Genomic DNA, 17497 nt, shown 5'->3' with positions numbered 1-17497 from the left:
TCAATCTCAGCTACTTGTTGCAAAGGTCCCCTGAGTCATGGGCTCTTATTCATCCCCTAACTGAATATCTTTACTTTGTACCCAAGTGACAACCACACCCACGCTTCATTTCCTGATGTAGCATGGCTGCAACACAAAAGGCAAGAAACGAAAAACATTCACATCCTGACATACATAAAAAAAAAAACACCTGACTTTGTAGTATTTCCCACTGTGTCCTTTGGGTCTCGTTTTGCAGTGATGACATATAATACAGCCACTCATACAGCTTCAAAAGGAGAAAACTATACCAGCTTCACTGTTGCAGACAGTGAAATATGATACTTGGCTTTTGCCAGTAAAACTTGAATTAATATCCGAGAATATTTTGTAAGCCACTATCACACCAGATATAAGCAGGATCTGTGATATAAGCGGGGGGGGGACTTTTACTTCAAGAAAGTACAAAACTGATTCACAGGGTTGCTTTTGTTTTGTTCTGGCTGGCTGTCTTCATCTCTTAATCAGGTGTCCTGTTTCTGCCTTAACCAGAAATGGGACTCCTGTTGCTTCATAAGTGGAAGGAAGGCGGATTTGCTGCAAGGACAAAATGTTTGGGTACAGACTGTTTCTGGAGACCGTTTGACCCTACATCCTTGTGTTGTGTGTAACATTCCTGCTTTGTTGCAAGCTCCTCACAGGCTCACACTCGTGTGAGATGTGACTCATCTCACACTCATGTGAGGTTAAACTGGCTGGAGAGTTTTTCTGCACTCAACTGTGACTGGTTACGTTCCTCTCCTATAGGCTACCTCTGCCTCCTTCTTCCTTTCTTAGATAACACATTCATTTTTTCACCCTTCCTTTCTTGAAGTCAAAGAGAGGCCCAGGAACAGGACAGGTGTGAACTCACCAAGCCTGAAAGTCCGCACTCAGTCAGGTTATAGTCATAATGACATCATGACCTATTTGATAAAACAGTGTGACAATTACAAAAAAAATGTAAATATGTTAGGTGACCTAATTTTTTAAATAAGTATCCTAAAGTCCAGTGTTGCAATATCACACGTTCACCTCTGCTTGGTAAATGTTTGTTTCACAACCAAACAACTGTGACGTTTGTCTGCTGTTCAGTTTCAAGACAGTAGGGCTAGTCAACAGACACACGGTCTCCAACAACAGTGATCTTCCAGCTTCCTTATTATGACAGAGAAGTGTTGTCCGTTCTGAGTCAGCAAACCACAACAACAAATGAAAAGGGTTTCCCAGAGCTTTTTTGTTTGTTTTGTTTTGTTTTTTTTAAAACATATTCTCATTTTGACTTACACAGTTCATCATGTCACCCATCCTTTCCACTTAGATCACAGATGAAACAAAAGTAGCTGGTCAAGAGATCTCCATCTGCTGTTGCCTTCCTGGCAATCCACCGTTTTGTTTCTCAGCATGTGGAAATTTACTGGACTTCAGATTTCTATATAGTGATTAACTTTTATGGTTAGCCGTTGCTCTCGGGGCATTGAACACTATGTACCGCTGACTAATAAAAACAATGTGTAAACTTTTATGGCGCCCGTGGCAGATATCTATTTATTATCTTGTTATTTGTCAACTCTCAGATGAAGAGGCAAATTTAAAATCTAATTAAACACTAACATCATGGAAAGGTTTGGCAAATTCCTCGTTTTCCTGACATGCAGACCTGCAAATTAAGACTTTACATGAACCAGAATTAAACAATTAAAAACCTTAAAGACACTGGCAGCGTGCACTGAAATAAACGATCATAAAGCAGCTATTATAAATTACTGCATAGGACAAATAGATGTGTAAACACTTAGAAGGCTGTAAATTGGTGTTAATTGTACTTTTAATTTGGTGAATTAGCAGCCTAATGTATTAAAGTAGAATAGCATTATAACAGTTTAACGTTGACACACTGAAGAAAGAAAACACATTAGCCGCTAATGATTCAAGTTGGTCAACATCGCGTGCCCGCGTACGTGCAGGACGCATGTACAGAAATGTCCTGCGTGTGCGCGAGCCTTCTTTTGCCCTCATGCACTCGGTACGGTCGGCGATGACGTTCGCAGACTTGGCAGACATCCAAGAGGGCGGTCGCCTTGACGTCATTGAATCTCATTCACAACCATGGGTTTATAAAAGCGGGCTGAAAGGCGCTCACGAGCAGACGCACTCACTATAACATTTAATTTTTTTAACTTAAGAAGACAAATAAAAGCCTGGGGCTGCCGAATAGGCTACTCTAAAGAAGAAGAAAGGACCAGTTTTAAGATCGTCTTAAAACTTTTTTCGTGTTTTTGATATTTTCAATTTTTTTTTTTTAAAGAAGCTAACCGGAACAAAGGACTCCGCGCTTCGACTAACACTTGGACGAACAGCGTTTGTGAAGTCGGCTCAAACTTAAGTTTTGTCTTCCGTCGTAACTTTATGTTTTTGGATTTAACATTTCTTCCCCGCCGTACTACTATGGTCATAATGGAGGTTCCCACTATCGACTGCGTGTCCCTCCGTGGTTTGTTGGAGGGTGAAGTCCTGGGCTGCCTAGTGCTGGACTGTCGCTCTTTTCTATCCTTCAACTCCTCTCACATTTCGGGCTCCACCAACGTGCGCTTCAGCACCATAGTGCGCAGGAGGGCCAGGGGCGGTCTGGGACTTGAACACATCGTCCCCAACGAGGATATCAGGAACCGGCTCCTGTCCGGGGAGTACCAGTCCGTAGTACTGCTCGACGATCGCAGTTTGGACTTAAGCCAAGTGAAAAAGGACGGCACAATGATGCTTGCTGCTACAGCCCTGTGTCGTCACGCCTGCGGTGCCAGTGTTTTTATTCTGAAAGGTAAGAAAACGCCGAGTTTTAAGTAGTTTAAAGAGTTGATTTACTGTTTCCTGACAACGAGGTCAACAAATGACCATTACACCTGTCACCATAACAGCTGGTGCTTGGAGTAAACAATGTTCCAAAATAGCACCATGAGCAGTTGTCACCTTTTTGGAGAGCTGTATTTAAAAATGTCTTTGTTGAGATGTGTGATCTAACCTTGGTGTTTGCTCTTCTTTTGTTTCTGTTCTATCCTTTTTAGGTGGATTTGAAACATTTTCTACAGAGTATCCAGAAATGTGTACCAAACCCTCCCCTCCACAGGGACTTAGTTTGCCTCTAAGCTCCAACCATCCTGACAGTGCTGGCACCAACAGTAGCCCTTGCAATACACCGCTATATGACCAGGTTTGTATTTTATTGTAGTCAAAGATAAAAAAGCAAAAACAATCTCACTTTCTGTCACTTTGTGTCTGTTGAACTTTCATATTTATGACTGATTTTTGTATTTGTTTTGGTTGTCTAGGGCGGTCCAGTGGAGATCTTGCCTTTCCTTTACCTTGGTAGTGCTTACCATGCCTCTAGAAAAGACATGCTGGACATGCTTGGCATCACCGCTCTAATCAATGTGTCTGCCAACTGCCCCAACCACTTTGAGGGCTCCTTCCTCTACAAGAGCATCCCTGTCGAGGACAACCACAAAGCTGATATCAGCTCCTTTTTCAATGAGGCGATCGAGTTTATCGGTGAGTACACCATCACATTTACTTTCTTCGCACACCCTTGGTGCTAAATCAAAGCACCTAGCATAGCTGTTGATGAGGAGAAACACAAATACCAAACCCCCTCCCCCAGATTTAAAAAAAAAAAAGTTCCCTCCAAAATCGACCAGCTGGCTCGGCACAGGCTCCCTGCTCAGGCACAATGCGGTTACATCATTGCCACCTCCCAGGCGCAGAAAATAGGATGCCCCCCTCCTTTTTTTTTTTTTTTTTGATCAATTACGAAGCAGCAGCTCCAAACTAGTTTGTGGTGGGTAGACTGGCTGCGCTTGAATAGCTCCCTCCACACTGCTCTTTGTTCTGGCCAAACAAAAGGCAGTTTCTCCTCACTCACTGTCAGTTTTCCTCCCAGATCAATACAGCCAGCAGGGGTTTATCCCCCCTCTTTTGTGCATTCAGTCTGCCTCCTTTGGTAGCGGCCCCCACTGGCTCGCACCCTGCTCCGCCATTTATTGTGTTCCTGTGTCGTGATGAGCACTGGCAAATTTTAAAAGAATATCAAAGTGTTGCAAAGACTTTGGTGCTTGTGGTTTCCTGTGACAGCCAGGAGTTTAGTACCGATATAACCTCGCAGGTGTTTACACGCCACTAACTTTTCTTTCCCTTTCTCTTTCTCATCTTCAGACTCCGTGAGAAACAAAGGAGGCCGCGTGTTTGTTCACTGTCAAGCCGGCATCTCCCGCTCTGCCACCATTTGCCTCGCCTACCTCATGCGGACCAACCGCGTGAAGCTGGACGAGGCCTTTGAGTTTGTCAAGCAGCGCCGCAGCATCATCTCCCCAAACTTCAGCTTCATGGGTCAGCTCCTGCAGTTCGAGTCCCAGGTCCTGGCCTCGTCGACGTGCTCGTCAGAGGCTGGCAGTCCAGCTATCGGCGGCAGCAGCACAGTATTCAACTTCCCCGTCTCCATCCCCGTGCACACCTCTGCCGGTCAGCTCTCATTCCTCCACAGTCCCATCACCACTTCTCCCAGCTGCTAAAGAGGGGGTTTGGCAGCAGAGACTTTGTTTGGACTTGAACGACAACTCGAGCGTGACTTCACAAAACTGCGCTTCTGATTATTATCCATTTATGGTGATGCTGGTATCGCCTTACAGAATGGGCACTTATTGTTTTCGGGGTCAGATCATTTGGCTATGTGATCTGCTGGTCAAATCTCTGTAGCCTGGCTTTTCATCATTTCAAAGGGACGTTTGAGAACCACCATTTGAGTATTGATGTTTAATCTGAGAAATGTGAAAATTAACCACACTTTTTAACCTGAATTACTTGGGGAAACAACTGACAGGAAAGTTGTGATTAGTCTTATATGGGAAATCTTTTTTTTTTTTCCTCCATGAAGGCAACTGCTTCGGATAATCATTAAGAGGGCTGTAACAGTTGTCTCAGGAATGTTCACTTACTCTCTAATATGTTTATTTGCTTTCTATACTGGTCAAAGAAAGCAATATTAATCTACTCCTCAACATGGCATGGAAGTCTCATCTTCCTTTGAACAATGAATGTATCCCCTTCTTTCTCAGAGTAGATGTGCCAGAAAGCTTCATAGTTAGCTTTAGAGTTCAACAGGGGGCCATTTCAAATGCAAATACTTGCCTTACGAGACATCATGAAGCCATGACGATCCTGACATATTGGGGAAGCTGACCGTGAAATACCTCATGTATGTGTACTGTGTGCTGCAGCACGAAGACGGACGGAGCCCCGTAAGACTACTAAAATGGGGCCACGTAGTCCTCTTTGACTGCATTATGACGTATTTATTAACTAAAGTAATATATTTCTATCTATTTTTGGAAATGTTTCTTTTAATGTTGTTTTTATACAAATGAATAAATCTCATTTGACTTTTTTTTAAACATGGCTGCAGTGTAGCATTTTCTTTTTTCCCCCCAATCATATAACACTCTTCTCTTCCATAATGTGAATCATAACTATAATCAAAGATCTCCAGGTCACTAACGCAGGGAATATCAATTCAACAGAAAAATACACACTCCTCGGCCTCTATGTTAGGTACACCTGAACTGCCTAATGCAAATTATCTCATCAGCTAAACACACGGCAGCAACTCAGTTGGTAGTAAACAACATGAAGACATGGATCCATCCTGCCTTGGTGGTTTTGGGGTGTTGCAGAGATTTTCTCGGCCCACTTTGGGCTCCCAACCTACCTGAGTAGAATAGAATAGAATAGAATAATCCTTTAATTGTCCCACAAGGGGAAATTTGGTTGTATCAGCAGCAAAAAAAACACGCATATACAAACAGAACAGGACACACAGAACCGAAGCACAATTTTTACATATTTACATCATGGACAATAGTTACCAGAGCAGAGTACAGTACAGTTGTTTAAATTAGCGTACACATAGTGTGCAAACATAGCAGGATACTGAAAGATGTTTAAATAGTTAAGAATATTTAGAATAATTAGAAAAGTGCAGATTGTTTATTGTACCCGTGCATTAAAAAGTAAACATGTAACTTTCAATAAGTTAGTGTATATATAAGCTGAGAAAAGTAATGTGCAGTTATAACAGTAAAAGTTGTTACAGCGCTGATGTAAACATCTGTGTTTGTTGGGAGCAGTTCTGATTGTACAGTCTGACAGCTGCAGGGAGGAAGGACCTGCGGAAACGCTCCTTCATGCATCTAGGATGCAGCAGTCTGTCACTGAAGGAGCTCTGCAGTTCAGCAACATTTCCATGCATGGGGTGGGAGACTCTGTCCATCAGAGATGTTATTTTGGCCAGAGTCCTTCTGTCTCCCACCACCTGCACTGGGTCCAGGGTGCATCCCAGAACAGAGCTGGCCTTCCTGATGAGTTTGTCCAACCTCTTCCTCTCAGCTGCCGATAAACCGCTGCTCCAACATACCACACTGTAAAAAATGACAGATGCCAGAGTACTGACCATCTCCATCCCATTATGATCACAGTGCACTCATCTTTGGCTCTCTGACAAAACCTTTTCATTGTATTATTTAAAATCCCTATATTTTTGTTATTTATGGTTATGACTATCTATACAGGGAGCCGTCCACACATCTGATGGCTTCTTACAGCCATGTAAACAAGTTCAAATCATGACACAGAGTTTACTGCACTCAAATGCCCTCCACATTCATGGAGTCCAATAAAGCACCTTTGGGATGGTGGTGGAACAAGAGATTTGTATCATAGATACAAACTGTGTGATGCCATCATGCCTGTATGGAGCAAAATCTCAGAGGAATGCTCCCTGCACTTTGATAAATCTATGCCAAGAAAAATTAAGGCAGCTCTGAAGAAAAAAAGGACGTCCAACCCACTACTAGCAGTGTGTACCTCATAAAGTATCCGATGAGTGTATAACTCATTTATAAACATGTTTGCTTATGTAAGAAAGAGCCACAGTTTCCCAGTCTAGAAAATCAAACTCTACACGTGTGTTTGTGTGTTATCATTTTTATTTATTTCTCTCAAATCATTTAGTCCATTAAAATTTCAACAAATCAAGAGTTAAATATCTGTGCTTTAAAAAACCTAACCTAAAACAAAAAGTGTCATTATAAAGTGACTTTTTTTTAGCTGTACACAAGTTTGTTTTTCATAGTGTGAAACTTTATTTTGGATGAGTACGAAGACTGAACAGAACAGGAGAAGAGGAACATTTATATTCCACCTAAACAAAGCTGATGGGAAGTGGTCAACTGCCGTGTTCAAAATATTTTTCTACCACCCTTCCCCGTTTTGTTCCATGTGATGGAATCCTCTATCTTATATCTGCATAAGGATTCAACCAAAATAAGAAGCATGATGTCATGGCGTCAGCCATTGTTCAGGCCACGCTCCCCGTCTATGAACCCCTCTGAGGCCAGGGCAACAGCAGGAGGCTCAAAGAATCAGCTAAGGAGCACCTCCCTCTGCGGCCACAATAGGAGCAGCTGCAAGGCGTTTGGGAAAAGTGTGACAACTAAAGAGCATTCAGGGCTCAGTCAAGCACAGCCCTTGTATCCCCTGCCTCAAACTCAAATGAGGAGGTGGGGACTAAGATAGCCATGAAAGAGAAAGGAATATGTTTGGTTTGCAAATTAGCCAAAACACTGGCTGTGACCCACGGCTGGGGTGTGAGAAAAAGGAGACAAACTTCCTGTGGAGGCGATGATGGTGATGATGACGATAATGATGAGCCCCCTGAAACCTTTAATACAAACTAACTGTCTGTATTCAATGAAGCTAAGGTTTCGGGGGAGTGTGCACTGATGTCTTATCTAACAGCAATGCAAATGTAGTCTCTGACAGAAACCATTACCAGTGACGTGATGGCTCTGCGATCAAAGGCTCATTCATTACCTCACCACCGCCGTCAGGCAAGCAGTGTTTTTTTGGTTTTTTTTGGCGGGGGGGGGGGACATATGTGAGCCCCCTGCCCCCTCCCCCCATTCCACTATCACCACCACACCACACACACATACATCTCCTCCAACAAGCCCCCCACCCCCTGCTTTTGCGTCTTTAAAGTTGCCGTTGTAATGTGGGAGGCAGGCAGGAGCGTGTATTTTTGCATGTGTGTGAGTCGTTGTGTATGATCTGATGCGGATCTCTGGAGAGTGGGGGAAGCAAGGCCCCAGTCAACTGCAAGGTCAGGGACATTAAAGCGGTGTGACTTTTGAGTGTGGGTGAGAGCGATGATTCAAATGTGAGAGTGAGACAATTTCAAAGAGCTTTCAAAACGACACAATTCGTATAAGAAAAAAAGCACCATCTTGACTACTGTCTTCATTTTCTTTTCACACCCTCTGGTTTTAGCTCAGCATCAGTCGGACAGAACCGGCCATAACGTCATTTGCCATTTCCACCAAGTTGCCAATTGACTCTCCCATTTAGCAGCTGGGCTCTGACTCGCCTTCAAAGTCATTTTAATTATCACAATCCCAAGAAAAAAAGAGAAAAAAGTAGTTATATATGTGTCAGACACAGCTGTCATGTTCAAGAAGACACAGAATCCCAGCCCTCTCTATTACATCATTCAGAGCAGATCACATCAGTGGGACTTGACCGTTGCTTCCACACCATTTATGAGCATATGAGTGTATATTTATACCTTTAATAAATGACAGTGAAGTCTTTGCAGCAAGCCTATCCGAGTGAGTAACCCATAGGCTAGTGTCTTACCATATAGACCTTTAAATTCAGTAAAGTAGTACCCTCTACCCTCACAGCATCATTTGCTGGTTTGCTGGTTTGCCGGGTTGCTTCTATAAAAGCCAACTGAAGAAATTAAAGTCTTTTGGTGACACACATACGGCTGGTACTGGAGAATGAAAAGGTTTACCATTTGCTCTACCTAAGGCTTTGCTTGACCACAAAACACACATTTGTCTTGTAATTTCAAGAATAATCCATAAGGTAACAAAATAACTCAGGCATCCCAATCACAGATCTTGTGGTGAAGGCATATAAAAGAAAATTAAGGTTCTTGATATTGACTTCTCTTCATTTGCTACCCATTAAATCTGAATATATACCAAATTTGTGCTGAATATATTAAACCAGGCCCCATCTTATTTTAGAGACCTCATAGTACCATGTCTCCCACATAGAGCACATTGTTCTCAGACTTATTTAAGGCTTATTTTGTGGTTCTTAGCATATTTAAAAGTAAAATGCGAGGCAGAGCCTTCGGCCCTCAGGACCCTTTTCTTTGGAACCAGCTACTAGTTTGGATTCAGGAAAAAGAAACTCTCTGCTTCTAAGATCAAGCTTGCAACTTCCCTTTCTGATAAAGATTATAGTTAGGGCTGGGTCAGGCGATCCTGAACCCTGCCTTAGTTACCCTGCAATAGCCCTAAACTGCTAGGGGCTTTCCAAAAAGTGTTTCTTCTTCACTCACCTTTTCACTCTCTGTGTTTATACACCACTCTGCACTGAGTCATTAGCTATTATTAAACCGTGGTTCTCTTCCACAGTGTGTCTTTTGTCCTGTCTTCCTCCCCTCAACCCCCACCAGTCACAGCAGATTTCAGAGAGGTTTCTTCCTGTTAAAGGGAAGTTTTTCCTTCCCACTCTCACCAAGTGTTTGCTCATATGGGGTTGTCTGATTCTTGGTGTTTTCTCTGTATTATTGTTCGGTCTTTCCCTTGCAATATAAAGCGCCTTGAGGTGACTGTCGTTGTGATTTGAGATTTGTTGTGTCATAAATAACACTGAACTGAATTTGATTGAATATTGCTGTGACGTGCTTTGTTAAAGAGAAGGTGACCACAGAGGAAGCCCAAGAACAAAAAGAGGAATAGAGAAATGCTGGAATATTAGGGGGACTTTGAGATGTCCATTAGAACACTTCTCTTTGGAGTCCACCAGCTACCCTGCTGTATTTTAGTGCTTTTTAAAGAACATTGTAACTTGAGTTAAAAGGAAGTAAATACATGTATTAAGCCCAATCAAATACCTGTCTTCTCAAACATCTTTGACAAAAATAATATTATTCATCTAATCACCATTTTTCATGTTTGGGGACACAGACATGCCACAGAGTCAACATACTGGAAACCAAAACCTTACCCACATCTTTATAAGTGACTTTTAGTGTGTCAGGAGTCTGTAATGTGAGTAATTACAGAGTAATTACACATCTCACTCTTCATCACACCTTTAAACTGGATTTTGCGAGCGTGTCTTTGTAACAGCCGGCACACTCACAAAATCCCGGGTGAGAAGATTTACTCCACACATTGATGTCACTGCATAGCATGCACCTGCAGTAAATCAGTAAGAGGATTGTGTCTATGACGGGGCGGCCTCTGAAACATCCTGTGTCTGAGGCATTGTAATGCCTTGCTCTAATCTTTACGTCAGCGCCCACAGGCCCCATCTGCTGGGTCAAATCTTTTACCGAGACACTGTCGAGGAAAGGCCGCATAAAAGAGGCCAATGTGCCAAACTGAAAAAAAAGAAACTGCTTCAAAAGCCAATTAATGGACAGAAAGACCCAGCAAGAGGATGATTTATGTTGTAAAAGCTGCTATGCTTTTTTAAACTTCCAGCATCCATGACATTCCACATCATAGAGGCCAGACAAGCTGCTGTTGCGTGACAGGAGAGGAGATAAGGTCAGATTCCTGGCATGATAACCAAACACTAACTCAAAGAATTTAAGGACATTATGTATGGCTGCATTGAAGCCAGCAGGACTCCCCTTCCTTTAACGGCCCCTCCTAGAATGTCAGATAAGGAAAGTAAAAGATGTGTGCAGGATTTTTTATTATAATAAAACAATTATATGAAATAAACGAGGGTCAAAACCTTGCTTTGTTTTAAAGTCCCTCCTGTCCAGAAAAATACATAAAGAAAACCAAATCTGCACATCTGCCAACTTTTAAGCACTCATTAGCACTAAAACCCATCAAATGCAAGCAGGAGGAAGGCACCCATCATTCCACCCTCATTCACCCCACAGGCACTGAACAGAGGCTGTATTTTTCCACTCACTGAAGCGTCGTCAGGTCTGTGTTCACAAGCAGAAATGAGATCCTGTGTTGGTTATTCAAGGAATGCTCGGCATCCTGTCTTCTACGCTGACTGCACTCTGGGTGGATGATGTCACACTCAAAGAACATGTAGGTGTAGATATGGATCTCAGAGGTGCACGCAGATGCATTTGCCTGTTAAAAGTATGCCTATAATTTGGGTGAGACTTAAGAGAATTTTGAGGCCGGTTCGGCTGAGTCTTTACACATTTGCTCTGACGAACAACGAGAAATCTGATGAAAACAAGTCTTAGGGTAGAATATGGTACCCACTGAATCTAAACCCTGGCCCTCTCATGCATACAAAAGTAGTAGAAGCTCCCACATGACTGAACTATGAAAACTTAACTGATGGTGCAGTTTGCTGGAGGACTAAGAAATTGATTTTCAGTTCCAAGTCAAGTGACAATATTGCATGTGAGGTCACACAGAGTGCTGTAAACTGTGGGTCAAAATGTGTTCAGCTTTGTCCTAAAAGTTGATCTTAGTCTTTGTTTTTAATGAGCAACCTAAAAGTTCAGACACAACAAGAAGCATCCCAACTTTAAAGGCAACCTGTGTGACGGTTTTGTGTAGGAGCTGTACAGCAATTCCTCTAAATCCAAATATCAGCTTTCTTCCTATATATTATTTGCAGTTACAGTTATGTTTTCCACTCATTGTTAAGCATATTTTTTCCATTACGTGTTCCCACATCACATGAGCATGTTTGAAAGTGGTTGCAGATGGACACATGATCTTGTTGCATTAACATGTCCTCTTATTCACTGATGACCTGTTAAAAGCTGTCTTTTGTCATCGGTGGGATTGTCTGTTCAACAACGTTCGTGAATTTGAGTATTCAGGAATTAGTCTGTGATAGCTGACTAAAGGAAGTGGACAAAAAGTATGTTAAAACACAAGTGCAGAGAAGACTCAGAGGGGCTTGTCACGCAAATGAAATGAAAGGACACTCAAAAGGTGATTTGATTCTCACTCAGTGTGTGCTCATTAGGTGTGAGCGCCATCTTGAGGAAAACACTGCGTGTTTCACCACTAAGACCAATCTGTAATTGGACTAAACAGAAAGTAGGAGCGTACGAGCTTTTGCATTCAGCATAAAAGTCATATTTTCATTTTGACTTAATCATCCCACATGATCAGAAAGGCTGAGGTTCCCAAGGGACCACAGAGGTTTTGAAATGATCAGTGTGGGTGTAGAAAATCAATAACCCACTGTCTAACACAGATATGGCATTCATGAGTCTAACCTGGGGATTCACACTAACATGACATCATTGTCATTATGCAATTTTTTAAATTTTTACTTTCATTATTCAAATTGAAGTTAAAATTCGGAAAATACCCCTGAGTCCCATAGACAGAAAGTGCTGAAGTAAGCTGGATAAAGCAAGAGACAGACTGAACTTCTATAGGTCTAATTCAAGACATTTCCATTCAAACTGTAGACTTTTGAGCAGTTAATGAGTAACGGTGCTGTAAGACTGCTGATGAAGGGCAATGTGACCACTTCAGCAATCTGTATTGGGTAGAGTTAATGATCAACTAGAAATAAAACATTGATATCTTAAGGTTAAAATAGGAAAAGATAATAACACAGAAGATTAAATAGAAGCCCAATATACTACTATTCCGATGTTTGGAATAGTAGCATTTTTTAAAGAAAAAACCCACCAAATTGATTAGGAATTTTGAAAACATGGATTATTTATAATTGGTATCATTTACACATGTATACACATTTAGTAGGCATCACTCCTGTGTCCTAATGGCAAGTTTAGCAAGTTATATGTTTGTTATAAGTATTACTATAGGCAATCCAATACAAAAACCTACCAAAATATAAAGATATAACAGAGTGATGTATAATACTTTATAATAATAGAACGGAGAAACCTTTGTTTAAATACAATAGAAAAAATATCAGAGAGTCTGGTGGAAAACTGATTAATAGGAAAAATATATCCAAATCTTTAGTTGTACTAATGATATTTGTCACATGAGATGTGGAACAGCTGGCAGATTCATTAGCCCTTAGAAGACTAACTCAAGTGATAACCCTACCTTAATGATAGATTTTGTCCCGTCTTCCTGCCCTCACTACCAACCAGATACGGCAGATGGCCCCGCCCCTCCACGAGCCTGGTTCTGCTGGAGATTTCTTCCTGTTAAAAAGGAGTTTTTCTTTACCACTCTCACACCTTAGGGGATTGTCTAATTGTTGGGGTTTTCTCTGTATTATTGTAGGATCGTTACCTTACAATACAAAGCGCCTTGAGGCTACTGCAGTTGTGATGGGGCGTTATAAATAACACTGAATTGGATTGAATTGAAGCGAACTGAATTGAAAGGCCAAAAGGCAAAGTTAAGTTTTTGAAGTTTGTCAGTAACATCAGGGGTGTCATGTTACATTGTGAGCCGCATATAGCCCACTTTAATCTTAAGTGGGCCGAACCAGCAACTCTCCTGTTTCTGTCAGTGTAAAGTTGTTTTATTCCTCTTTATTATAAAAAAAGTAGTTTTAACAGTACTTTTCACTTTTTCTACAGGATAGAGAAATACTGCTATAGCAAATAAGTAAACTGTTGTTTATCTATTTGGTACTTTGGTGTAGTATGAATGACAAGATCGTTCTCAATAGGAAAAGCTGTAAAACCTATGGAAATACAGTTAAAGGTAAAAAATTTGTGCACTCATTCACGTTTTCCAAAGCTGTCTATGCTGGGTCTATTCTGGCCCCCGGGCCTTGTGTTTTACCACCCTGACTTAGAGCCATCATTTTCTGTGTTGCTAAGAGTTTAACAAAAATAATTTAAAATAATTTTTAACTCTAATAAAAGAATAACTCTAATAAAATACTATATATTATAAAAACAAAAGCTATATAAAACCAGCCAAAAAATGGAAACAGTTAAGATAGGAACAAGGAAGTTTGGGCCAAATAGAGCCCCACTTATTTAGACCCACAACTTCACACAGATGACCTCACCCAGATGTCAGTGAACTTCCCCTAATAGAAAGAAAAGAAAAACACACTGGCAAAACAATAACAGGATGCAGAATGATACACAACAGAAGGCAGTCAGTCCATTTCGCGGCACAGCGTCATACCATGTGTCTGTCGCTTGATAGGACCCAGTTCATTTCCATAGCAGGACACCAGCCCAAAGCACAACTTCAAACTATGTAAGGACTCTTTGGAGAAGAAGTAGGTCAGCTCCAGTAATGTCACTCAGCAGTGACATTACTGGAGCTCAGCAGCTTGTTCGTATGATATATAAACAAAGTTTGACGGAAAAAATAATGTATTGACTATCTGCTCACTGATTTATTGATGAATAAAGGAAATTGTAAATGGTCTTGTTCTTATATAGCACTTTTTACTTCAGCACTTAAAGCCTTTTATACAACATGCCTCCTTCACCCAGTTAGTCAGTATCTTGCCCAAGGATACTTTGGCATGCAGACTGCAGCAGCCAGGAATAAAACCACCAACCTTCTCCTGAGCTACAGCCACCCCTAAAGTAATACAGGAAAAACAGTTCCCTTAGCTAACATAAACCTGTGAGCAATAAATACACAGCTTTCAGGTTTGATGATAAATGTTGTTGGGGTTTTGTAGCCTCTACCTACTTATGGGCCTTCTTTACCTTGGCAGAAGTTACTGACAACATTAACAATGAATGTTAAGCTCAGATTTTAACATTTACTTCTCATTTATTCTGCTTTTACATATTTAAAAATCCCTCACCATGGCAGCTGTGTATAACAAAGTTTTAAACAAACTTGAAGTCCAGTATCATAGCAAAACCATCCCAACTAGAACACTTCTAACATGTTATAAATCCACTGAATCTAGTTTTCCATTATTTGCCCTTTGGCAGAGCTGAACGCGTTTGAAAACAAATAATTTTCCCTCCAAACATTAACACTGTCTCGCGCCCACCTTTCAAGGTCGGGGTTACTGCGCACGCCCACTTCCCTCTTTTAGAAACTGCCGTTTGGGCTGCAAAAGAAAAAAAAAAAAAACAGAAGAAGAAAAAAAGCCTCCCCACCACGTGTGTATATCTAACGGTCCGCGCGCGCATACTCACACACCTTCCGCACGTGCTAACGTCCTTCCCCTCCCGGCTGGGATTTTATTGGACCAAATAAAGAGACAGTTAAAGCCACGTGCCTGTGTTTACTCGCTTTCAAATTTCTGGCGGGATGGTTTTATCAATAAAAGAAGCAGATTTTCACTATCCCGCCAGTCTGCAGGGACTGTACCCGACAAGAGAAGCTCTGTTGTGATAAATGTGAAGTGTTGTTTTCTGGGGGAGACAACATGGGAAGTAACCACTCTTCAAACTTGTGCATTCCCTCTGGCTTGTTTGGTTTGCCTCTATCCAGCAGAGAAAACAAGCTGAGCTGCAGCACAGAGGGTAAGCCTTACACTTTATTTCACTGTGTGTATCATTTCAATCTCTTCAATCTTATTTGAAAAATAAAAAAACATTTCTGGCTGCTCCCTTAGCCATGAGCAGGGGCGTTGTCAGGATTTTTGGAATGGGGTGTCACAGGGGAGATCAAGAACACAGCAAAGGTGCCGCAAAGGAAGTCGGTATAGAAAAAACCCCCCAAAACAACAAAGAAAAAAACATGACTTACAGACTCATGTGTGGATCTGATGCTTGTTACAGAACCACAACAAAGTGGTTATTATGCGACAATGTGATGATTATTATTAGTATGTGTGTGTTCCTCCTATTATTCCTATTATTAGTACTACCAAAGTGTGGGCCAGGGCCCCCTGGTGGGTTGTGAGGGTACTGCAGGTGGGCAACAGTAGTAACAGAAATTCAGTTTGAAATTACAAGTTTGTACAGTGGCATACTTATATACATTTATTTATATAAAAAAGTAAATTAAAACTGGTAATAGGAGGAAGTTAGGTTGTGATAGTACTCTGACCTAAATTTACTGCACCATAATGAAGTTTGTGTCCCAGTGGCAGGTGGGTCATACATTGGCCTTATCTGTTTGTGTATGACTGGATAACATTAAGATTTTGTATCCAAAAACGTGTTGTTTTATATGTTTATTGAACAAAAATTTCAAGGAAATGCATCACTTTCGTTTGAATTTTGATTAGAGTTTTTAGGTGGGCCTAAAAACTAGTACTCAAATGACACTTTTCATAATCCTATTCATGATATAACTGGATCATTATTATTGCTATTATTGTTGTAGCTTTAGCTATAATAGTACAATTAATCTACAAAATAATAGCAACTAAAGCATTAAACTAAATAATATTGAGCACAAAGTGTAAAAACTGCATCTAAAATATAATGGAGTAAAAGGAGAAAGCAGAATAACATGGAACAACTTAAATAAAGTAGAAGTATATTAAACCTGAATAAATGTACTCAGTTACATCCCTACTGGCCCTATCCATGTGCTCATCTAATGGTGTTTAATTGTAAGATATAATAGCAGTACTTTAGATATAAGTAGTGCCTACTGGGATCGTACTAGGAATGCTTCATGTGTTAGGTGAATGTGTAAACCACTGTACAATGGAGCCATAATGAATGCAGGGTTATTCAAAGCACCACACGCAATTGTCTCACAATAATATGAATTCCAGTAATGTTTTCTGGCTCTTCTTCATAAACCCTTAACGTTAAACTTTGTACTTTCACATAAAACAAAAAAAACAACACATTTTGTAGCTGAAATATCAGACCCTTCTCCAGTGTCTCAGCCGTTTTCCCCACACCCTAATCAAACCAAACTTCTGTATTTGCTTTTTCAGACAGACAGGAAATGCCTGTTGCTCATATTGTTGCTATATTGAGGCCCATGTGGGCTGAGAGAGGTTAAAAGAGGCCACTTCATAGCTTCCCCAACACCCCCGAGGGGCTGATGAGAAACACACAAAAAACCTTGTGAGAACAGACAAGGAAGTGGCTGGTCGAGAACTAATGTAATCTCGAAGCAAGGAAAATATACAAACTGACTGTGTTTTCAAATCTTGGTCCCACTATTGTTTCTTCCTTTTTCCTGTATTTATTTATGCCTCTATACATCTACACAGTTTGTTTTATTTATTTATTTTATTTTATTTTCAAAAGACATTGGCGTCTTTTTTCACTTTAATCACGTACATATAAATATTCTGTACTTGCTATGATCGCAGAGAATGGGTTTTAGAAATGCGCATGTCCGCCGCTAGATGGTGCCATTGTATCATATTGATATCGCTCTATGGAGGGACCCTATTAGAGGGATCAGCACTTCAGGATTGAACTGGCAAGTCGAAGTATGACTTCATTGGACTTTTGTGGACAAGCTGAACTACATCTTTCATCAGTGTCTTTCCCTGGATTAAGTCGCAGCAC

The 17497-nt window shown here is 41.0% G+C and overlaps 2 protein-coding genes across 2 annotated transcripts in view; both read left to right on the top strand.

Moving 5' to 3' along the window:
* Positions 1 to 2136: 2136 nt before the first annotated feature.
* Positions 2137 to 5459, top strand: dusp1 (dual specificity phosphatase 1). The gene is made up of 4 exons (XM_003445873.5): positions 2137 to 2836; positions 3081 to 3226; positions 3345 to 3564; positions 4225 to 5459. The coding sequence occupies exons 1-4, from the start codon at positions 2428 to 2430 to the stop codon at positions 4578 to 4580; spliced, it is 1131 nt and encodes a 376-aa protein (XP_003445921.1). The 5' UTR covers positions 2137 to 2427; the 3' UTR covers positions 4581 to 5459.
* Positions 5460 to 15327: 9868 nt separating this feature from the next.
* neurl1b (neuralized E3 ubiquitin protein ligase 1B) overlaps positions 15328 to 17497 on the top strand; it is a 28702-nt gene continuing 26532 nt past the window's right edge. Inside the window, 1 exon segment of the mRNA XM_005467913.4 lies at positions 15328 to 15535. Coding sequence (XP_005467970.2) covers positions 15439 to 15535 — 97 coding nt within the window. The 5' untranslated portion in view covers positions 15328 to 15438.

This window comes from Oreochromis niloticus, linkage group LG2, assembly GCF_001858045.2.
Source record: "Oreochromis niloticus isolate F11D_XX linkage group LG2, O_niloticus_UMD_NMBU, whole genome shotgun sequence".
NCBI classification, from domain to species: Eukaryota; Metazoa; Chordata; class Actinopteri; order Cichliformes; family Cichlidae; genus Oreochromis; species Oreochromis niloticus.
This window is presented reverse-complemented; position numbering and strand designations above follow the sequence as displayed.